Genomic DNA, 16,990 nt, shown 5'->3' on the forward strand with positions numbered 1-16,990 from the left:
CAAATAGCAGGAAAGGGAGCTGGAGGCATTGGACTGTTGCATGTTGACACGGTGACATGCTTGGTGGACAACAAAGACAGTCCCACAGAAAGTGAGGGAGTCCCAGCGCAAAGGTAAGACCAAACCATGAGAAGAAGACAGTGTGTTTGTACTGAATGTGAGGTCCAATACAATACATTTACACTTATATAAAACTAGCTGTACGTGTTAGATAGATATATTTCTTATTGCATAAGGGATATGGGGATAAGGCAGGGTTATGTTATTAGCTGGAGTTAGATTAGATTGAATGGTGGGGCAGGCGCGACGGGCCGAATGCCTACTCTTGCTCCTACATGTTATGTTTTGTTATGTTATGTTGCGGCTACGCTTACAACCAGTTTCATTTAATTGGTCTTCTCTCTTTCGTCTGCCATTTTTATTTGCCCTTGAAAGGCTGATCTTCGCACTTCATGCTTTAAATACAAGCGTGGAATTCAGGTAAGGTCAGGAGGTGCGTGCAGCCTTTGTGCTTCTCCACCCACCGGTCACAGCGAAATCTGGAAAACTGACATTCGGTTATCTCTTAAGAATAAGAAAATGTGCTGTTGAACTCATTAGCATCCCTTGTTCACATATCCTTTTGGGAGGACTCCTGTGGGAGGACACCTAGTTGGGAGGACTCTTGACACATAGACAGACATTTTGTCTTTATTAGTATAAGATGTATTTCTCTAATTCATTATTAATTATTATTAATTATAATTATTAATTATACAAATGTAATTTTGTTTTTGTTGTTCTCTAGAAGGGTGTGTGACCTCTGTTGTTACTTTGTTGCAGAATACCATATATACCTTTTTTGGGGCTTAATTAAAGCATTTTAAAAAATATCTTTTGATACAGCTCATCAACGATAGGTGATCCCCAGAAAAAAAATATGCCTATGACGCTCCCCATACAAGACCTTTCCGATGGGGTAAAAGCCATGTCTCTACGTCAATTGGTTATTGCATTCTTGGCAGACAGACAGGCATTTCGTCTTCATTAGCAGAGAAGACTAATAATAATTCTGACATTTAATATAGTGCCATTCGAATCAGGAGGCAGTCTCAGAACGCTTCAAAGGAGGCAATATTAATCACCTGGTGCTGGACTGGTCAGTTGGTAGCATGTTTGTCTTTAAGTCTTTAAGTTCAAGCCTGACACTGGGACTTTGAGCTCACAGGCTAAACTGAAATATTATATACTAATGATCTGAATTCCCATACCAGTGTAAGATAGTTACTTTTGCAGTTAATACCAAATTGGGGGGAACTGTGGAATTATAGGAGGCAACAAAGATGCTATAAAGAGAGCTTGATAAGGTATACACATAGGTTGATAACAGACAAATTATGTTTAATACAGATAAATGCAAAGTAATAATAATCCTTGCATTTCATACAGCGCTTTTCATGTCTTCTAGACGTCTCAAAGCGCTTCACAGGATAGGTTGTAAAGTGACTGTATATTTGCGGGCGAAACGCGGCAGCCAATTGCGCACAGCAGTGTCCCACAAACAGCCGTGGATTGAATGACCAATTTATTATTGTTTTATTTTGAGGGATTATTATCAGGCGTTTGGAGGAAGGAAACTTGCCCAAGGTTTCACTCTGCCGGGAATCGAACCCAGGTCTCGCTTGCAAAGCGAGTGCTCTAACCACTGAGCTACAGGACTCCATAGGAAGTCAATGTACTTCCATGGTTGGATTTGAAAAAAACACTTTAGCAGCTGGTGAATCCCATTCCTTCACAGGATTCACTGTAGCGTGTAATGACTGTTTATAGTGTAGGTGAGTGCGGCAGCTAATTTGCGCACTATCTCACAAATAGCAATGTTTCATAAACAGCCACAAAGTGAGTGATAAATTTTATCTGGGGCGTTGTTGGCCAGGGCACCGAGAGAAACTGCCCTATCTTTTCAAATTGCGCCATAGGATCTTTGAGATTCACCTGAACAAGCAGATGGGACCCTAGTTAAAGTCTCACGATGACACCTCTTACAATGCAGTGCACCTCCAGCACTGTACTGGAGCATCAGCCTAGACTATGTGAGTTTAAATGTAGAGTTATTACATTAACCCTACATTAACCCTACATATTACATGTGGAGTCCTGTAGCTCAGTGGTTAGAGCACTCTCTTTGCAAGCAAGACACCTGGGTTCGATTCCCAGCGGGATGAAACCTTGGGCAAGTTTCCTTACTCCACACGCCTAATAATGATCCCTCAAAAAAAGACAATAATAAATTAGTCATTTCAATCCACGACTGTTTGTGGGACACTGCTGTGCGCAATTGGCTGCTGCATTTTGCCCACAAATATACAGTCAATTCTCTTTACAGTCTATTCTGTAAAGCGCTTTGAGACGTCTAGAAGACGTGATAAGACGCTATATCAAATGCATGGATTATTATTATTATTATTGTTATTATTAGCTACATTATGTCACATTAATAAGAATAAATGTAGACCCCAGTGGAATTTTAGCCCAAATAACAATTACTTTCCAACACCCATTGACTGCTGCAATATTCAATGCCATTCTTTTTGTTTCTTCAGTTTACGATAGGTATCAACAGCAAAACATGGATAAAAATAATGAAGAAATAGCTATTGTTGGAATTGGATGCAATTTTCCCGGAGGTAGGAATTTATGATGTATGAATTGTAAACAACAACTACTTACACTTATAAAGCGTCTTTCAGGGAATGGCCTTGATGCATTTGAGCATCAAAGAAATGTTTTTTCAGAAGACCTTTAAAAGATGGTCAGAGAATAGGTGAGGGGGTGAGAGATGGAGTCCTGTAGCTCAGTGGTTAGAGCACTCGCTTTGCAAGTGAGAGACCTGAGTTCAATTCCAGGCAGAGGGCGAAACCTTGGGCAAGTTTCCTTACTCCACACGCCTAATAATAATCCCTCCAAAACCAAAACCATTAATAAATTGGTCATTTTCAATCTACGACTGTTTGTGGGACATTGCTGTGCGCAATTGGCTGCCGCGTTCGCCCACAAATATACAGTCAATTCACTTTACAGCGTGTTCTGTGAAGCGCTTTGGGATGTCCTCTCGACATGAAAAGCACTATATCAAATGCAAGGATTATTATTATTATTATGGAGTGATTTGGGGAAACCATTCCAGTAAGTAGAGACATACTGGCTGAATGATGACCTGCTAACTCTGGATCGGAGGCGGCTAGGGACACAAAGCAGGCCTGAGTTAACTGAGTGGAAGGGGAGGGCAAGAGAGTGAGGTTGGAGAAGGTCATAGAAGTAAGGAGGGGTGAAAACATGTAAAAACTTGTAGGTGAGGACTTTGAAATTGATCTGTGGGAGACCGTGAGGCAGTGGATCCTGACAAGGTTGGGAGTAATGGACATGCAAAGGTTAGTGCCAGAAAGGCTGTAAACAATCAAATATTGGAAAAGCTGGAGCATGTAGATAGTACAGCTGGGAGACATTGGATAAATCCAGTCTGGAGGTGACAAGGTGGTAGATAAGGGTTTCAGCAGCATTGGACATGAGGTAGCGATGAAGGTGATCAATATGATAAAGGAGCATTGTCTTGATCAGGGACTAGATATAGAGAATGAAAAAGAGGAGAGTAGATTTCATCAGCATTGAGCTCTAAGAAGTGGAGTCTCCCTTAGGACTTGCTGTCTGTTAGAATTTTAAGAAATAAAGGGCTAAAATTTGTGGAATTCCTGAAAGCATTTCTTGCGCTAATTAAGAAAAGGAATGCGTTCAGTAATAATCCAAAATTTGTTCCTTATCTCTTTAATTAATGCTTTAATAGGCTTGCTAACATTGTTGCATATAATACAGTGATATCTGAGAGTAGAGGAACTTCCAGTCTTAATTCTGTTCTTTTCTGTAACAGGAGAAGGCATTGAAAACTTCTGGAGAGTTCTTCTTGAGGGAAGAAACTGCGTTGTGGATATCCCACCAGATCGTTTTGATACACAATTCTGGTATGATCCCGATGACAACAAGCCTGGAAAAATGCGCACAAAGCGAGCGTCTCTCATTGAAGGGTAATGATGTGTCTTTACAATTACATCTTTTATATTGATTCAAAATACTAATATTTGTAGCTGCAAAACAAATACTTTTTGTGTGAGCTGGACACTAAACATTGGTAGCACGTAATTGCAAATCAGTGAAGAATGATTAACCACTTTGATAGATTCATTCATTATCACAAAGCCTTTTAACTCTGAAACATGAAATAAAACCAATCCAATTTGTTTCTTCTCTGCAATTGATAGGTTCAATGACTTTGATTACAAGTTGTTTGGCATTAACAACACAGAAGCTAACTGCATGGATCCCCAGCACAAGCTTCTCTTGGAATGCACGTACAGAGCTCTCGAAAATGCAGGGATGCCCCAGGAGGATCTTAGTGGGAGTAAAACAGGGGTTTTTATTGGTGAGTAGATGCCTGTTGCCCAAAATAATAGCCTATTTGTTTTACCATCAGTGATTTTGTCAGTTTGATGAAATTTTTTTCATAATTCATAGAATTAAGTGTCTATTTTTATATTAAATGAATATCTTTATGTACAGAAATATTACATAAAGCCTAACACTCAAGCAGACCATTAATAATTTTTACTGTCTTAAAACAGAGTTAGTAAGATAGAATTAGTAAGATATTTAGCGTTTCTCTCTGAAAAAGTAATGCAGTACTTTGCAGTAGAGCTCTGGTTATTCACATGCTAATTATTCACTGTTATCAGCATCGGGGCTTTGATGGGGGTTGAAATATGAATGCAATTTAATCACTCTAAGAAATGTTTTTAAGCTATATAAATGTGTGCTATATAAATGAAAGTTGTTGTTGTAATAGCAACTTCATAACTTGCTTCAGTCTGGCTCAGTTGATAGCACTCTTGCCTTTCACCGTGGAGTCCTGTCGCTAAGTGGCTTGAGCACTCGCATTGCAAGCGAGAGACCTGAGTTCAATTCCAGGCAGGGCGAAACCTTATTCCACACCCCTAATAATAATCCCTCCAAAAAAACAAAACAATGATAAATTGGTCATTTTCAATCTACGTCCGTTTGTGGGACACTGCTGTGCGCAATTGGCTGCCGCGGTCGCCCACAAATATACAGTCAGTTCACTTTACAGTATATTCTGTGAAGCGCTTTGGGACGTCTAGAAGACGTGAAAAGCGCTATATCAAATGCAAGGATTATTATTATATTATTATTATTATTTCAATCAGAGGTTTCTGGGTTTAGGCTCTATGTCAGTTTAGGCCAGGGTGGTCCAACTAATGGCCCGCAGGCCTCATCTGGTCCGGGGATGATTTCATCCAGCCTGCAAACCATTCCCAACTTATTATTATTATTGGTTGACGAACAAATACATGTGACGCACAGGGCCTGAGCCAATCAGGACATGGTCACCATGGGCTCAGGCTCTGCCCAGCAGAGGCACTGGACAATCGGGATAAAATATTATGTGGCTCCCAGATGTTTCCCAAATCCGGCCCTTAGCAGCCAAAAGGTTTGACATCCCTGGTCTAGGCTGACACTGCAGTGCATTGCTGGAGGTAAATTGCATCGCTGCAGGAACTAACCTTCAGGTAAAACTTTAATCTGTCTGTTCAGGTGAATGTTAAACATCCTATGGCATCATTAGAAAACAGGAGGCAGTTTCTCCTGGGGTCCTAGCAAAGAATCCCCCAAATAAAATTGGTCACTCACTTCATGGCTGTTTGTGGGACATTGCTGTGCACAAATTGGTTTGCACAGTATTGTAGTCTGCCGGTTACGTGCGATTATCAAAGCTCGTGCCTGCATCAAAGCCCCTTCTGAATCTGATTAAAGTCTGGAAAGAAAGCTGTCTCTTTCAAAAGGTGGAATACCTTTTGTTAATCTTGTAACAAAACAGTAATCAGTAGATGAATGGTATTTGTGTTTTTTGTTCTCATAAATTTTGCTTAATATTGCAAACGCCTGAATCCGACTGAGTACTATATCATGTGATTTTATATAGCTGGGTAACTAGCATTCAGTTTTATTTTGTCTAAAAGTAGACTTGGTTATCACTCTGATATAACAGTTCCATTGTCTTTTCTTTAGGGCTCATGAATAGAGACTTTGAAGCGATATTGAATAATTCAGCCAACAGAATCAGCCACTATAATGGCACTGGTACAGCAATGAGCATAGCTGCAAATAGGATTTCGTTCACCTTCAACTTTACTGGACCATCACTGGCTATAGACACAGCGTGCTCTTCATCTCTGGTCGCTCTACACTACGCTTCTCAGGCCATCAAACAAGGTACCAAAAAACACTTCATTTTTATAAATACTGATTGTATGTACACTATTATCTGTTACAAATTAAAGATAAATCAAAGGTTCAAGTTTAAATTCAATACCTTATAGCCAGCAGATACATAAATAAAGGGTTAAGGCATCGGCAAAGTAACAGCTTTCAGAAAGCCCATCGCATGTGGTTCTGATGTCTCTCTGTCCTGCGGAGAAGTAGGTTTCATGTTCCAGTCCTGAACATGTTACTAACAGATGTCTCTTCTGTCCTGGAGGAGTGTTTGTTTACAGGTGCAATGGAACAATATGACAAGTGAGAGCAAGGGCCCCTGTGCTCATACCTGCAGATCTGACGGTGACAAGCTTGCTGTAGCTAGAGGATATGGTGCAGCTGCAGGTCTCAAACAAAATGGATGTGTCAACTGATCAGTGATTTACTCCCTTGTCTCTTCCCTTTCCATTCTGTTCTAACTTAGATCTGTCTGCTCAGATCTCCTTTTGGGAAAAGTAAGAACCTGTAGAATTGTAATGCTACTTGTCCAGTATTGGTGCCTGCACAAAATCTATCTTATATCATAGATACCATGCCTAGTTGAATGCTAGTCCATATTCACAATCTAAAGCACTATTATTTAGCCTGGATTTTTATTCATAGACAATGATTCAGAATCACATTTTGCTCTTTCAGGCGATTGTGAAATGGCTGTTTGTGGAGGAGTGAGCTGCATCATTGAACCGTGTGTCAATGTAGTGCTTAGTAAAGCAAAGATGATATCTCCAGATGGAATGTGCAAACCATTCTCTAAGAAAGCTGATGGGTATGGGAGAGGAGAAGGATGTGGAATTCTTCTGTTGAAACCATTGGCAAAGGTAAACTATATTTATAATAAGTTCTGTAGTATGTGTCCAAAAAGATTACACAGGACATCACACAAGTGCAGTAGAATATTGGTTATTGATATGCCAATTATCCCTCAGTTCTTCTATATGCATCAGACTCTGATGGAGACATGGACTTAGTGTTCTTGGCAAATAATTATTAAATGAGAAAGGATTTTCTCCCGGTGTGCTAGCCAACAATCCCTAAGATGTAACTTATGATTCACTTCATGGCTGTTTGTGGGACATTGCTGTGTGCAAATTGGACAAAATGGTTGATGTCCTTCCTCTTTGACTGTGCTTATTGTTACCCCGGTGCTATATAAATGCAAGTTGTTTTTGTTGTTGCTGTGTTGCTCATAAAATACACAGTCCCTACACTTTACAGTAAAATCCTGTGAAACACTTTGAGATGCCTCCTGACATGAAATGTGCCATATTAAATGTTAGGATTATTTAGCAGTTGGTGCTGTGTAAGTCTGGTAAGCGGCAATGAACCTCGAACATCAAGGTAGCTGGCATGTCACAAGCTGTCCTATAAAGGTCCTCCCACCATACTGAAAGCAGATGTCTACCAGATAGCTGATGAGGAAACTCTGAGGCTTGGAGTGACAGCTGCTGGAAGGTGTTACCTGGAGTCTAAGCTCATGAACACAAGTTCATACATTGAGCTCCAGGAATCCACCTTGATTGACTTGCAGAGAGGCAAGCAACTGCTGCTTAAGCTCCGCATCTCCAACTGGTGGAACCATCTCTCAATGGGAAGAAAGATGCTGGCAATGCTCTCACCCATTTCATGCTGTGTTGGCCACCAGGAAGATTACAGGGAGTTCTTGGTACTTATCCACCGAGTGAGGGCTCAAACCTGCACAGCCAGGCTGACTCAACGACAGGACTTGGAAGGGTAGAACAGTTACAGGGGGCCAGGGCAGTTACAGGGGGCCCAGTCATTCCTATTAACCCGGTAAGCCAAAGCCCCAATGGGTAGAGTGGTCTTAGCTGGATAAGTAGTGGGAAAGCTTGCCAGACAGCGCTATCAATGGCAAGCAATACTGTTTTAACTGATTAAAATCCAGCAGTACCTCAACGCACACCCTGGGATCCCTAAGCCTTGGGTCTTGCCAACCTATACCTAATACTTTCTGGAATTATGTAAGCTGGGTGCGTCCCTCCGGCCAGAGAGTGCACATTCCATTCCAACAAGTTATCGCTTGAATTTCCATGTGTAGGTGGGATGCATGGAATTCTCAGTTTGGTTTGGATACTCAAGCATGGTGTTGGGTTTCTACATATGTTAGACACCGGGCTGACCCCCACCCCCACCAAAACATTTTTTTTGATGGATTTCTGATTGGCATTTGAAAAGGAACCACATATAAAGCATTTTGCAAAACTCATAATATGATCTAAATGTAACCTTGATACTAAATTCAGGTGCATGGCAAACTGTAAGGTGGAGCGCAGAAGACTACAGTAGAACAGAGAGGTTAGTGGAGTGGGCAAATAAGTGGAAAATGGAATTCAACAAAGTGAAATGAAAGGTAGTGAGAGAGAACAAAAATGGTGATATTGTCAATGGGGGAAGATGCAGAAAATATAAGGAGAACAGATATACAGGGGGATCGTAAATAGGGAATGCATAAAAATAGCTACTGTAATTTTAGTTTTCTTTATCTTAAGGAACGGAATACAAGATTAAGCTAGAGTTTTGAATCCAGTTTTGACATCCCATTTGGGACAATGATTAGGTTACAATTAGAGTGCTGTATAATAAAGAAACTAGAGTGGAGGTATATTAGGATTGTACTGTCATGGTTACCCAGTTTTTGCAAACCTTAGTAATGTGTACATAATATATATATATATAATATTATTTAAGGGAAATGGGGAGGCCTGTTCCTTTAATACGGTGGCTGGAGCCACACGCCTATAAAAAGCAATGCTCGGTGTGTCTCATGGTCACTGTCTAACGGTTGTCATCCGGTACATACTGACCTATACAGGATTACTGTGCCATCAGCTTGGTTGAAGTCTTATCACTAATGTAGTATTGTGCTGCTAGTTGTTACAGTCACGTGTGTTATTTATATTTGATCCCATTGTTCTTTATCTTACATTGTTGTATTTCTTATGTGCGAGGTCATTGTTATGCATTCAGTCAACAACAAAACAACTAGCATTATATGGAACCATTCACACGGGACTGGATCTATGAGCGCTTAAAGAATAAAATGGAGTACTCTGTCGGAGTGCCAAACAAAAGGACATATTTTGAAATATGTCAAAATAATACCAGAACAAAGGAAAACTTTTTGTTAAAATATTGAATATTTTATCCTAATGGGTGGATTATTTGAACAAAATAAGTTTTAAGTTTATAAGACTGAACAGGGCAAAGGGGATCAGAGTGCATAGGTCCAGAAGGGAACCCACATACAATGGCTTCCTTTTGTGCTGAAACATTCGGTAATTCGATTCTTTTATCCAATTAACAGGCACTGAAAGACAATGATCACATCTGGGGTGTCCTAGTGCACAGTGCTATCAATCAAGATGGCAGATCAGTTACACCTATCACCAGACCCTCACAAACACAGCAGGAAGAACTGTTGAAGTGGATTTACCACAGGTATGTTGATCCATCTCAGATACAGTACATGGAGGCTCATGGAACTGGAACTCCAGCTGGTGATCCTACAGAAGCCGGCAGCATATCACACATTGTTGGTCAGTCCAGGACATCAAACCCTGATCCGCTCATCATAGGCTCTGTCAAAGGGAATGTTGGTCACACAGAGTCAGCTGCAGGAGCCGCAGGTTTAATCAAAGTTCTCCTGATGATGCATCATGGCAAAATTGTACCATCTCTCCACTACTCTGAGGAGGATTCAAGCATCAATGCAAAGGCTTTGAATCTACATATTCCAACTAGTGTGGAAAACTGGGAAGAGCGTGGGGAGATGGGTAGGATGGCAGGAGTCAATTCATTTGGGTTTGGGGGAACAAATGCTCACGCAGTGGTGAGACAGTACAAGCAGCTTGCCCGGCTCAACTGTGCACAGAAACCACTGGAGATATTTGTCCTTTCAGCTGCCTCCCAGAAATCAATTCAAGTGATGATAAAAGACACAAGTAAGCAAATAAGTCAAAGTGATGATACCGCTTTCCATAGTCTGGCATATACATCTGCTTGTAGAAGAAGCCACGCAAGTTATAGATACAGAAAAGCCTTTGTAGTTTCTTCCCTCAATCACCTACAGCAGCAGCTTAAATCAGCCACAGTTACAGATGTTGCTCGGATAAAGACAAGTCCAAAGATCGTATTTGTGTTCTGTGGCAACGGTGTTGCCTATAGAGGGATGTGTAAACTGCTGATACAAACAGAGCCAGTGTTCAGGACACAGATTGAAGAGATAGAAAAAATTCTCCAACTACACACACCCATCAATCTAATAGATTTAATTGAAAATGACTATGATGACTTCACAAAACCCGAGATAGCACAGCCATTGCTCTTTGCTGTTCAGGTGGCAATGGTTTCTCTTTTGGGGTTTTGGGGAATCCAGGCTAACCTTATGATTGGACATTCTGTTGGCGAGGTTGCTGCAGCACATTGTGCTGGGACACTGTCCTTGCACGATGCTGTAAAGGTGATTTACTACAGAAGTGTATTGCAGTCAACAGTAACGGGAGGCAGAATGCTGGCTGTTAGCAATTTGCCTGTGTCAAATGTGTCAGACAGACTTGTTCCATATTCGGGGAGACTCTGTATTGCTGCATTCAACAGTCCCTCCTCTTGCACAGTGTCAGGTGATGCCGGTGCAGTGGACAAACTGTATACAGAGTTATCCACCGCATTTGGTGACAAAAATATATTCCTTCGCATTTTAGATGTTCCAGCAGCTTATCACAGTCACTTGATGGAGCCAATCATACAGCAGGTAGAAGAGAAAGTAGGTAACTTACATGAACAAGAAGCACGCTCAAAGATTATCTCCACAGTTACAGGTCAGGTGGCTTCAGGAGATGACTTTCTCACAGGCAAATATTGGGCCCGGAACATTCGAGATCCTGTTGCCTTTGAAAAAGGGATAAGAGCTGCTGCTGCAGAGGCTGAAGACGCAGTATTTGTAGAAATAGGTCCAAGACGGGCCTTGCAAAGATACATCACAGAAATCCTAGGCAATCAAACTCGAGTTTTTCCTGCAGTTCAGCCAGACAGAGATTATGAAACTCATCTATTGGTTCTATCAAAACTCTTTGAGCTCGGGTACAATCCCAACTGGCAAAATGTCTATGTTGGTCGTGAAACTCTCCCCACTGTTTATCCTTCTTATGTGTTTGATCACACAAAGCAGGAATTAAACTTTGAAGAACTTAGGCAAGATAATGACAAGGTAGTTTCTTCCCATCACCCCCTACTCTCTAGTGTAAGCAAGGACGGCAAGAATATAACTTCACCTTGTCAACATTGACAGTACCTTATGTAGCTGAACACAAAAACAATGGAGTGCCCATACTTCCCGGTGCCTTTTATGTAGAACTTGGTGTGGCTTCCGTCCTGGCAAGTATTGAACCAAAGGTACCACTCACTTTGTGCCGGATCAGCGCAAAGTTTCTGAATCCTTGTATAATCCACCAGAACTCAGTTGAGCTCAAAGTGCACCTCAACAGAGAAGATAAACTGATCAAATTTAGTGTTTTATCAACTTCTGGCATTTATGCCACAGGGGAGGTACTACAGGTCACTGAGTGTGTAACTGATGAAAGTAATATCTCGGTTGAGCAAATTTTCCAAAGATGCAAATCGAAAGCAAAGCCAGAGGACATCTATAAAGAACTCTCTTCTTTAGGCTTTCAGTATGGATCAGTTTTTAGGCAACTTGGGGATATCTTCTATGGAGAGAATTTGAAGGAAGCTATAACATGCATTAGAGTACCAGAAGAGCTCATGTCACAGATTCATCAATACTCCTTTCACCCAATCATTTTAGACTATTTTCTACAAATGGCTGCTGTTGTAACAATGATGTCTGCAGTCTCCAGCATAGGGTTCCCCACATCTGTAGGGAGCTTGGTTATTCATCGCCCTTTACAACAAGAAATGCTGATGTATCTGAGGATCAGTAAAATCACTCCAGATTATCTAGAGGTCTGTGGGGGCTTCACAGATACAAAGGGCATAATCATTGCCGAACTGAAAAATATCAGAACCACATTTCTAACCGTGAACAATGGAGGAGGAATCAATGATTTGTTCTATGAAAGTATCTGGGTAGAAATTCCTCACCTTCAAGAGGGCAAAAATCTTGCTTCTGGCCCAAGATCACTCGTGTTTGGTGATAACTATGGAGTGGCTGAAAGCCTCAAGAAATTCCTGCACAGTCAGTCCACATATATTCCTTACCAGGAATATGACAATTTCACTGGTACAGAAGTTGTGGATCTTCTGAGAAAGTACAATGTCCATGACCTGAATAGCTATGAGGAGGTGTTCTTCCTGTGGGGGACTGTAAACCTGACTGACCAGACCAGCACAGCAGTGGTGCAGGAGGTCAGTAGCTGCTGTGAGATTTATCGTCAGATCATTCAGTTAGTTCGAGGGAAAAATGGCACAAAATCTGTTAGAGTAATAACATACAGGACATCTGAAAAAACAGTGGATCAAATTACTCCAGGGTTTGCCCTGTGGGGTATGACCAGATCATGCAGTGCAGAAATTCCAGAGGTTTTATTTCAGATCATTGATGTCAGCTCTATCAGTGATGCAGATATGGCAGCATTAGCTAATGTAATAGTCTTGTCTGATGGGGTGACCCACCCTGAGGTAATGATCAGCCAGGGAATGTTGCATGCTTCCACGATCACACGAACATCCCTTATAATCTCAGACAATACCAATGGTGGGACTTTTATTCTGGTTTTGGAAATGTCCTTTTCCAGATCATGGATCCTTACAATGTTGTGGATTTGCATGCCAAACCTCAAGAGAACAAAATGAGTGCACCCACAAAACAAAGTGTACACATTGAATTGGATGCAATTTGCATGCATTCAGCGGATTACTTCCCAGTTAGTGTCTCTGATCTAAACTATGGGAAGACGTTGTACTGGAGCAAAAGTGTGTTTGGTGGGCACAATCTCGTGGCTCTGGACTTTAGTGGTACAGTCACTGCTGTTGGCAGTGATGTGAAGAGTTGTAAAGTGGGAGATCATATTGTTGCATGTTACCCGGTTCCTGCAGCTTCAAATGTCAGCCTTCCTGCTGTTGTTTGTTTCAAAAGCAAGAAAGTACCATTGCTGAAGGAGATCCCTTGTGTGTCATACTTCACAATAGCATGGGAAATATTCCATAATCTCTTACCAAAACCCAAACATCAGAAACGCTTGGTAATTGTTTCCATGATACCTGATTCGTGTTTGAGTAAAGTCTTGTCTCTGACAGCCAGGGAGTCTGGCTGGAGAGTTCAGGTTCACCCAGACTCCAATGACTTTGTACAGATTCCTGTTCACTTTGATGCTTTGGTTTTATTGCCACCTTTAGAGAAAACCTCTATTTCAAAATATGTCAATGGTTCTTCTGCTCGGGATATTGTTGTTCTGCTGGACAACAAGCAGATGCTTGATATTTCCCAAGACATTCTCCAAAATGAAAAGGACAATGTCTGTATTCATGTTCTGCAGTTAGCCAGTATATTTCAAAAGGGCTATCTCACGAAATCTGCAAATCGTATCTATAAATGGATGAGAAAAATGTATTTAGGGATGAATCGTTTTGATCTATCAAAAATGGTCTTCCAGCAAAGAATATCAGACATGGTTGAGTGCAGGAATGAGTCGTACTTTACATGCAGAGAAGTCTCCATTGCAGTTCTGAAGAGCACCACCAAGACTAGGATGTCAGAGATTCCAATGCACTGCAGACAAAAGCAGCTCTTTAAAAGTGATGCTGTGTATATAGTTGCTGGAGGACTTACCGGTCTTGGCTTTGAAACTGTGAAATTCATTGCCAACCATGGCGGTGGCTATATTCTTGTTCTTTCAAGGAGCTCTCCATCGAAGGAGAAGCAGGAGGAATTTAGCAAACTACAGAATGAAATTGGGACAAGGATCATTTGCGTGGCCTGTGACATCTCAGCTCTGTCAAATGTCGAGAAAGCAATCAGTAATTTTCTTCACTCCTTCCCAAAGGTTTCTGTTAAAGGAGTGTTTCACAGTGCTGTGGTCTTACATGATTCACTCTTTGAAGATCTAAATAAATCATTGTTTGATAAGGTTCTTGTTCCCAAAATTGCTGGGGTCTTGAATCTTCACTATGCAACACAAGGCCTCCAGCTGGAGTACTTTGTGTGCTTTTCCTCAATTGCTTCATTCTTTGGATCATCTCTACAGGCTAACTATTCTGCAGCAAACTCATTTCTTGATTACTTTGTCCACTTTAGGCGATACCATGGGCTTGTGGGGCAATCTGTGAACTGGGGAGCACTGAATCTCGGGCTGCTGCTCAATAAAGACAACGTTCAGAAATTTCTGGAGTTGAAAGGGATTTTGACAATAGAAATTTCTGAAATCATTGAAAGCTTTGAACGTTGTTTGACCCTGAACAATCCACAACAAGTAATCTGTAAATTTGATTTCTCAAATATATATGTTAATGTCTCCCAAAACCCATCAAGCAGGAGACGTTTCCATTCAATTGTGCAGGAAGAGATCAGCAAAGGAAATGTTAAAGTGGTGGTCAGTGATTCATCAATATCTCCTGAACAGTATATAATAACCTTGTTGTCTGAAGTGAGTAACACAGATCCTACAGACTTTACCAAAGAATCTACTCTCTCCAGTTTTGGCATTGATTCCATGATAGGAATGACCATACAGAATCGGATTCACCAGGAAAAGAATGTCAGTGTGCCACTAGTAACATTTCTTGATCCAAAATCAACAGTGTCCACTCTGGTATCACTGTTTGAAGAGGAAGGTTTCCAAGTTCATTCTGGGGAAACATCTATGCCATTGAACAAATCTTTCGAGGAAGTTCCTGATGAGTTTACTCAGTTGTAAATAATGCATAAATAATACAGCATTGTACAGCGCTTCATCCAGTCAAATCAAGATTATATTCCCCATTTACTGGAGAATGATGATATTTGATAATCATGCCTCAGTCAGAATAGATAAACGTATCTGCAACTTTCATACAGATTTTAATTTTGTAGAGTTCAAAATCCTTGTCCTCGCTTTCAAAGCCCTCCATGGTCTTACTCCTCTCTACCTCTGTTACCTGGCGTTCCCTCCGCTCAGTGGACTAAGAGCATAGGAACAGGAGTGTGCCATTCAGTAAGATTATGGCTCATGTGAATTTCAACTCCAATTACCTGCCCTTGCCTCTTGATTCCATTGCTAATTAGCCTAGCTCTAATTTTAAGATTTTGCCCCCTTGTTCTGGACTCTGACCTGCTCTATGATCCTCGCCCTGCCCGCCCCATCATTGGTAGTCGAGCCTTCTCCCTTTCTGCTCCCACCCTTCAGCAACTTCATCCCACAGTGACCGTGACTTCTGTCACCCTCCATCTCCCACCTTCCTTATCCTCCACCTCTCATGATCCCAACCCCAGTTCCGGTGCAAACCTCTGACTGCTCAGCACTTTGGGACATCAGCACTGGGACTTTTCTCAGGATTTACTGTAAAGTATAGTGCTATTCTTTTGAAAAACATCTGTATTACTGTATGCATATTATCTTTTACTAAATATAACAAATATGAAAAATGTTGATGGTATTTTGATTTTAAAATAATTTTCAAAGCATTATTGGAACCTTTTAGTCATAATTTGTAAATAAAAATTGGAGCATGAAAAATATTAAAACAAGCACTGTAGATGAAATCCTTGATTGTAAAGATTGTGGAGTACTGTAGCTCAGTGGTTAGAGCACTCGTCTCACAAGCGAGAGAACTGGGTCCATTCCCGGCAGGGTGAAACCTTGGGCAAGTTTCCTTACTCCACACACCTGATAATAATCCCTCAAGAAAAATAAACAATAATAAATTGGTCACTTCAATCCATGACTGTTTATGTGACACTGCAAATGATTTACAGCGTTGCTAATGTGGCCACAGTTGGGAACATAAAATTATACAATATAGTGTAATATATTTCAACTTAATTTGCTAAATTGCCACCCAGTGGTTATAATTGATATATGTACCGCAACCCAGCTCCTCTGCCCACCTTCCCAAGCCTTGATCTCTGTCCTCTCCTCCAACTCCAAATGTGAGGAGACAATGAACTTCCTTGAATCCAAAATTGAGGGGACCCACTTTGCTGCCTCTGTCCTTGCTAATGCCACCCCCTTCTCATCTCCTCATCTGGTTTCAACCTATCCCTTCCTCCACACTTTTGATCCAATTTTCCTCTCTTCTCTCACCTCCATCATTTCCCAAATGAAGCGCATCACCTGCTCCCTTGACCCCATCCATACTCATCTCCTTACCTCTCAGCTACACCTCCTTGCCTCTCTACTAACAGACATTGCCAACCTCGCTCTGTCCACTGGCACCATACCCACCCCCTTAAAAACACGTGTCATTACTCCCACCCTCAAAAAACCTTCCTTTGACCCATCTCTGTTTTCTAACTACTGTCGCATCATATTTTGTTTCCAAGGTCCTGAAATGAATTGTTGCTTCTCAGCTTTGCTCTTTCCTCTCTGGACACTCCCTCTAATCTGGTTTCCATACTGCTCACAGCACAGACTTAGTCAAACTTACAAATGATAGTCTATCCGTTTATGACTAATGATCT

General features: G+C 41.2%; 1 protein-coding gene across 1 annotated transcript; it reads left to right on the forward strand.

Annotated features, from left to right (window-relative positions):
- On the forward strand, nucleotides 1-15,452 carry LOC103183591 (hybrid PKS-NRPS synthetase pytA-like). Its single transcript, XM_007901161.2, is given in 9 exon segments — nucleotides 1-113; nucleotides 2,583-2,666; nucleotides 3,905-4,058; nucleotides 4,293-4,453; nucleotides 6,115-6,318; nucleotides 6,997-7,178; nucleotides 9,683-11,633; nucleotides 11,636-13,094; nucleotides 13,097-15,452. Coding segments are annotated over 8 exon segments (6,321 nt in total). The 5' UTR covers nucleotides 1-113; nucleotides 2,583-2,608; the 3' UTR covers nucleotides 15,249-15,452.
- The last annotated feature ends 1,538 nt before the right edge of the window (nucleotides 15,453-16,990 follow it).

Source organism: Callorhinchus milii, unplaced genomic scaffold (genome assembly GCF_018977255.1).
Source record: "Callorhinchus milii isolate IMCB2004 unplaced genomic scaffold, IMCB_Cmil_1.0 Scaffold2, whole genome shotgun sequence".
NCBI lineage: Eukaryota > Metazoa > Chordata > Chondrichthyes > Chimaeriformes > Callorhinchidae > Callorhinchus > Callorhinchus milii.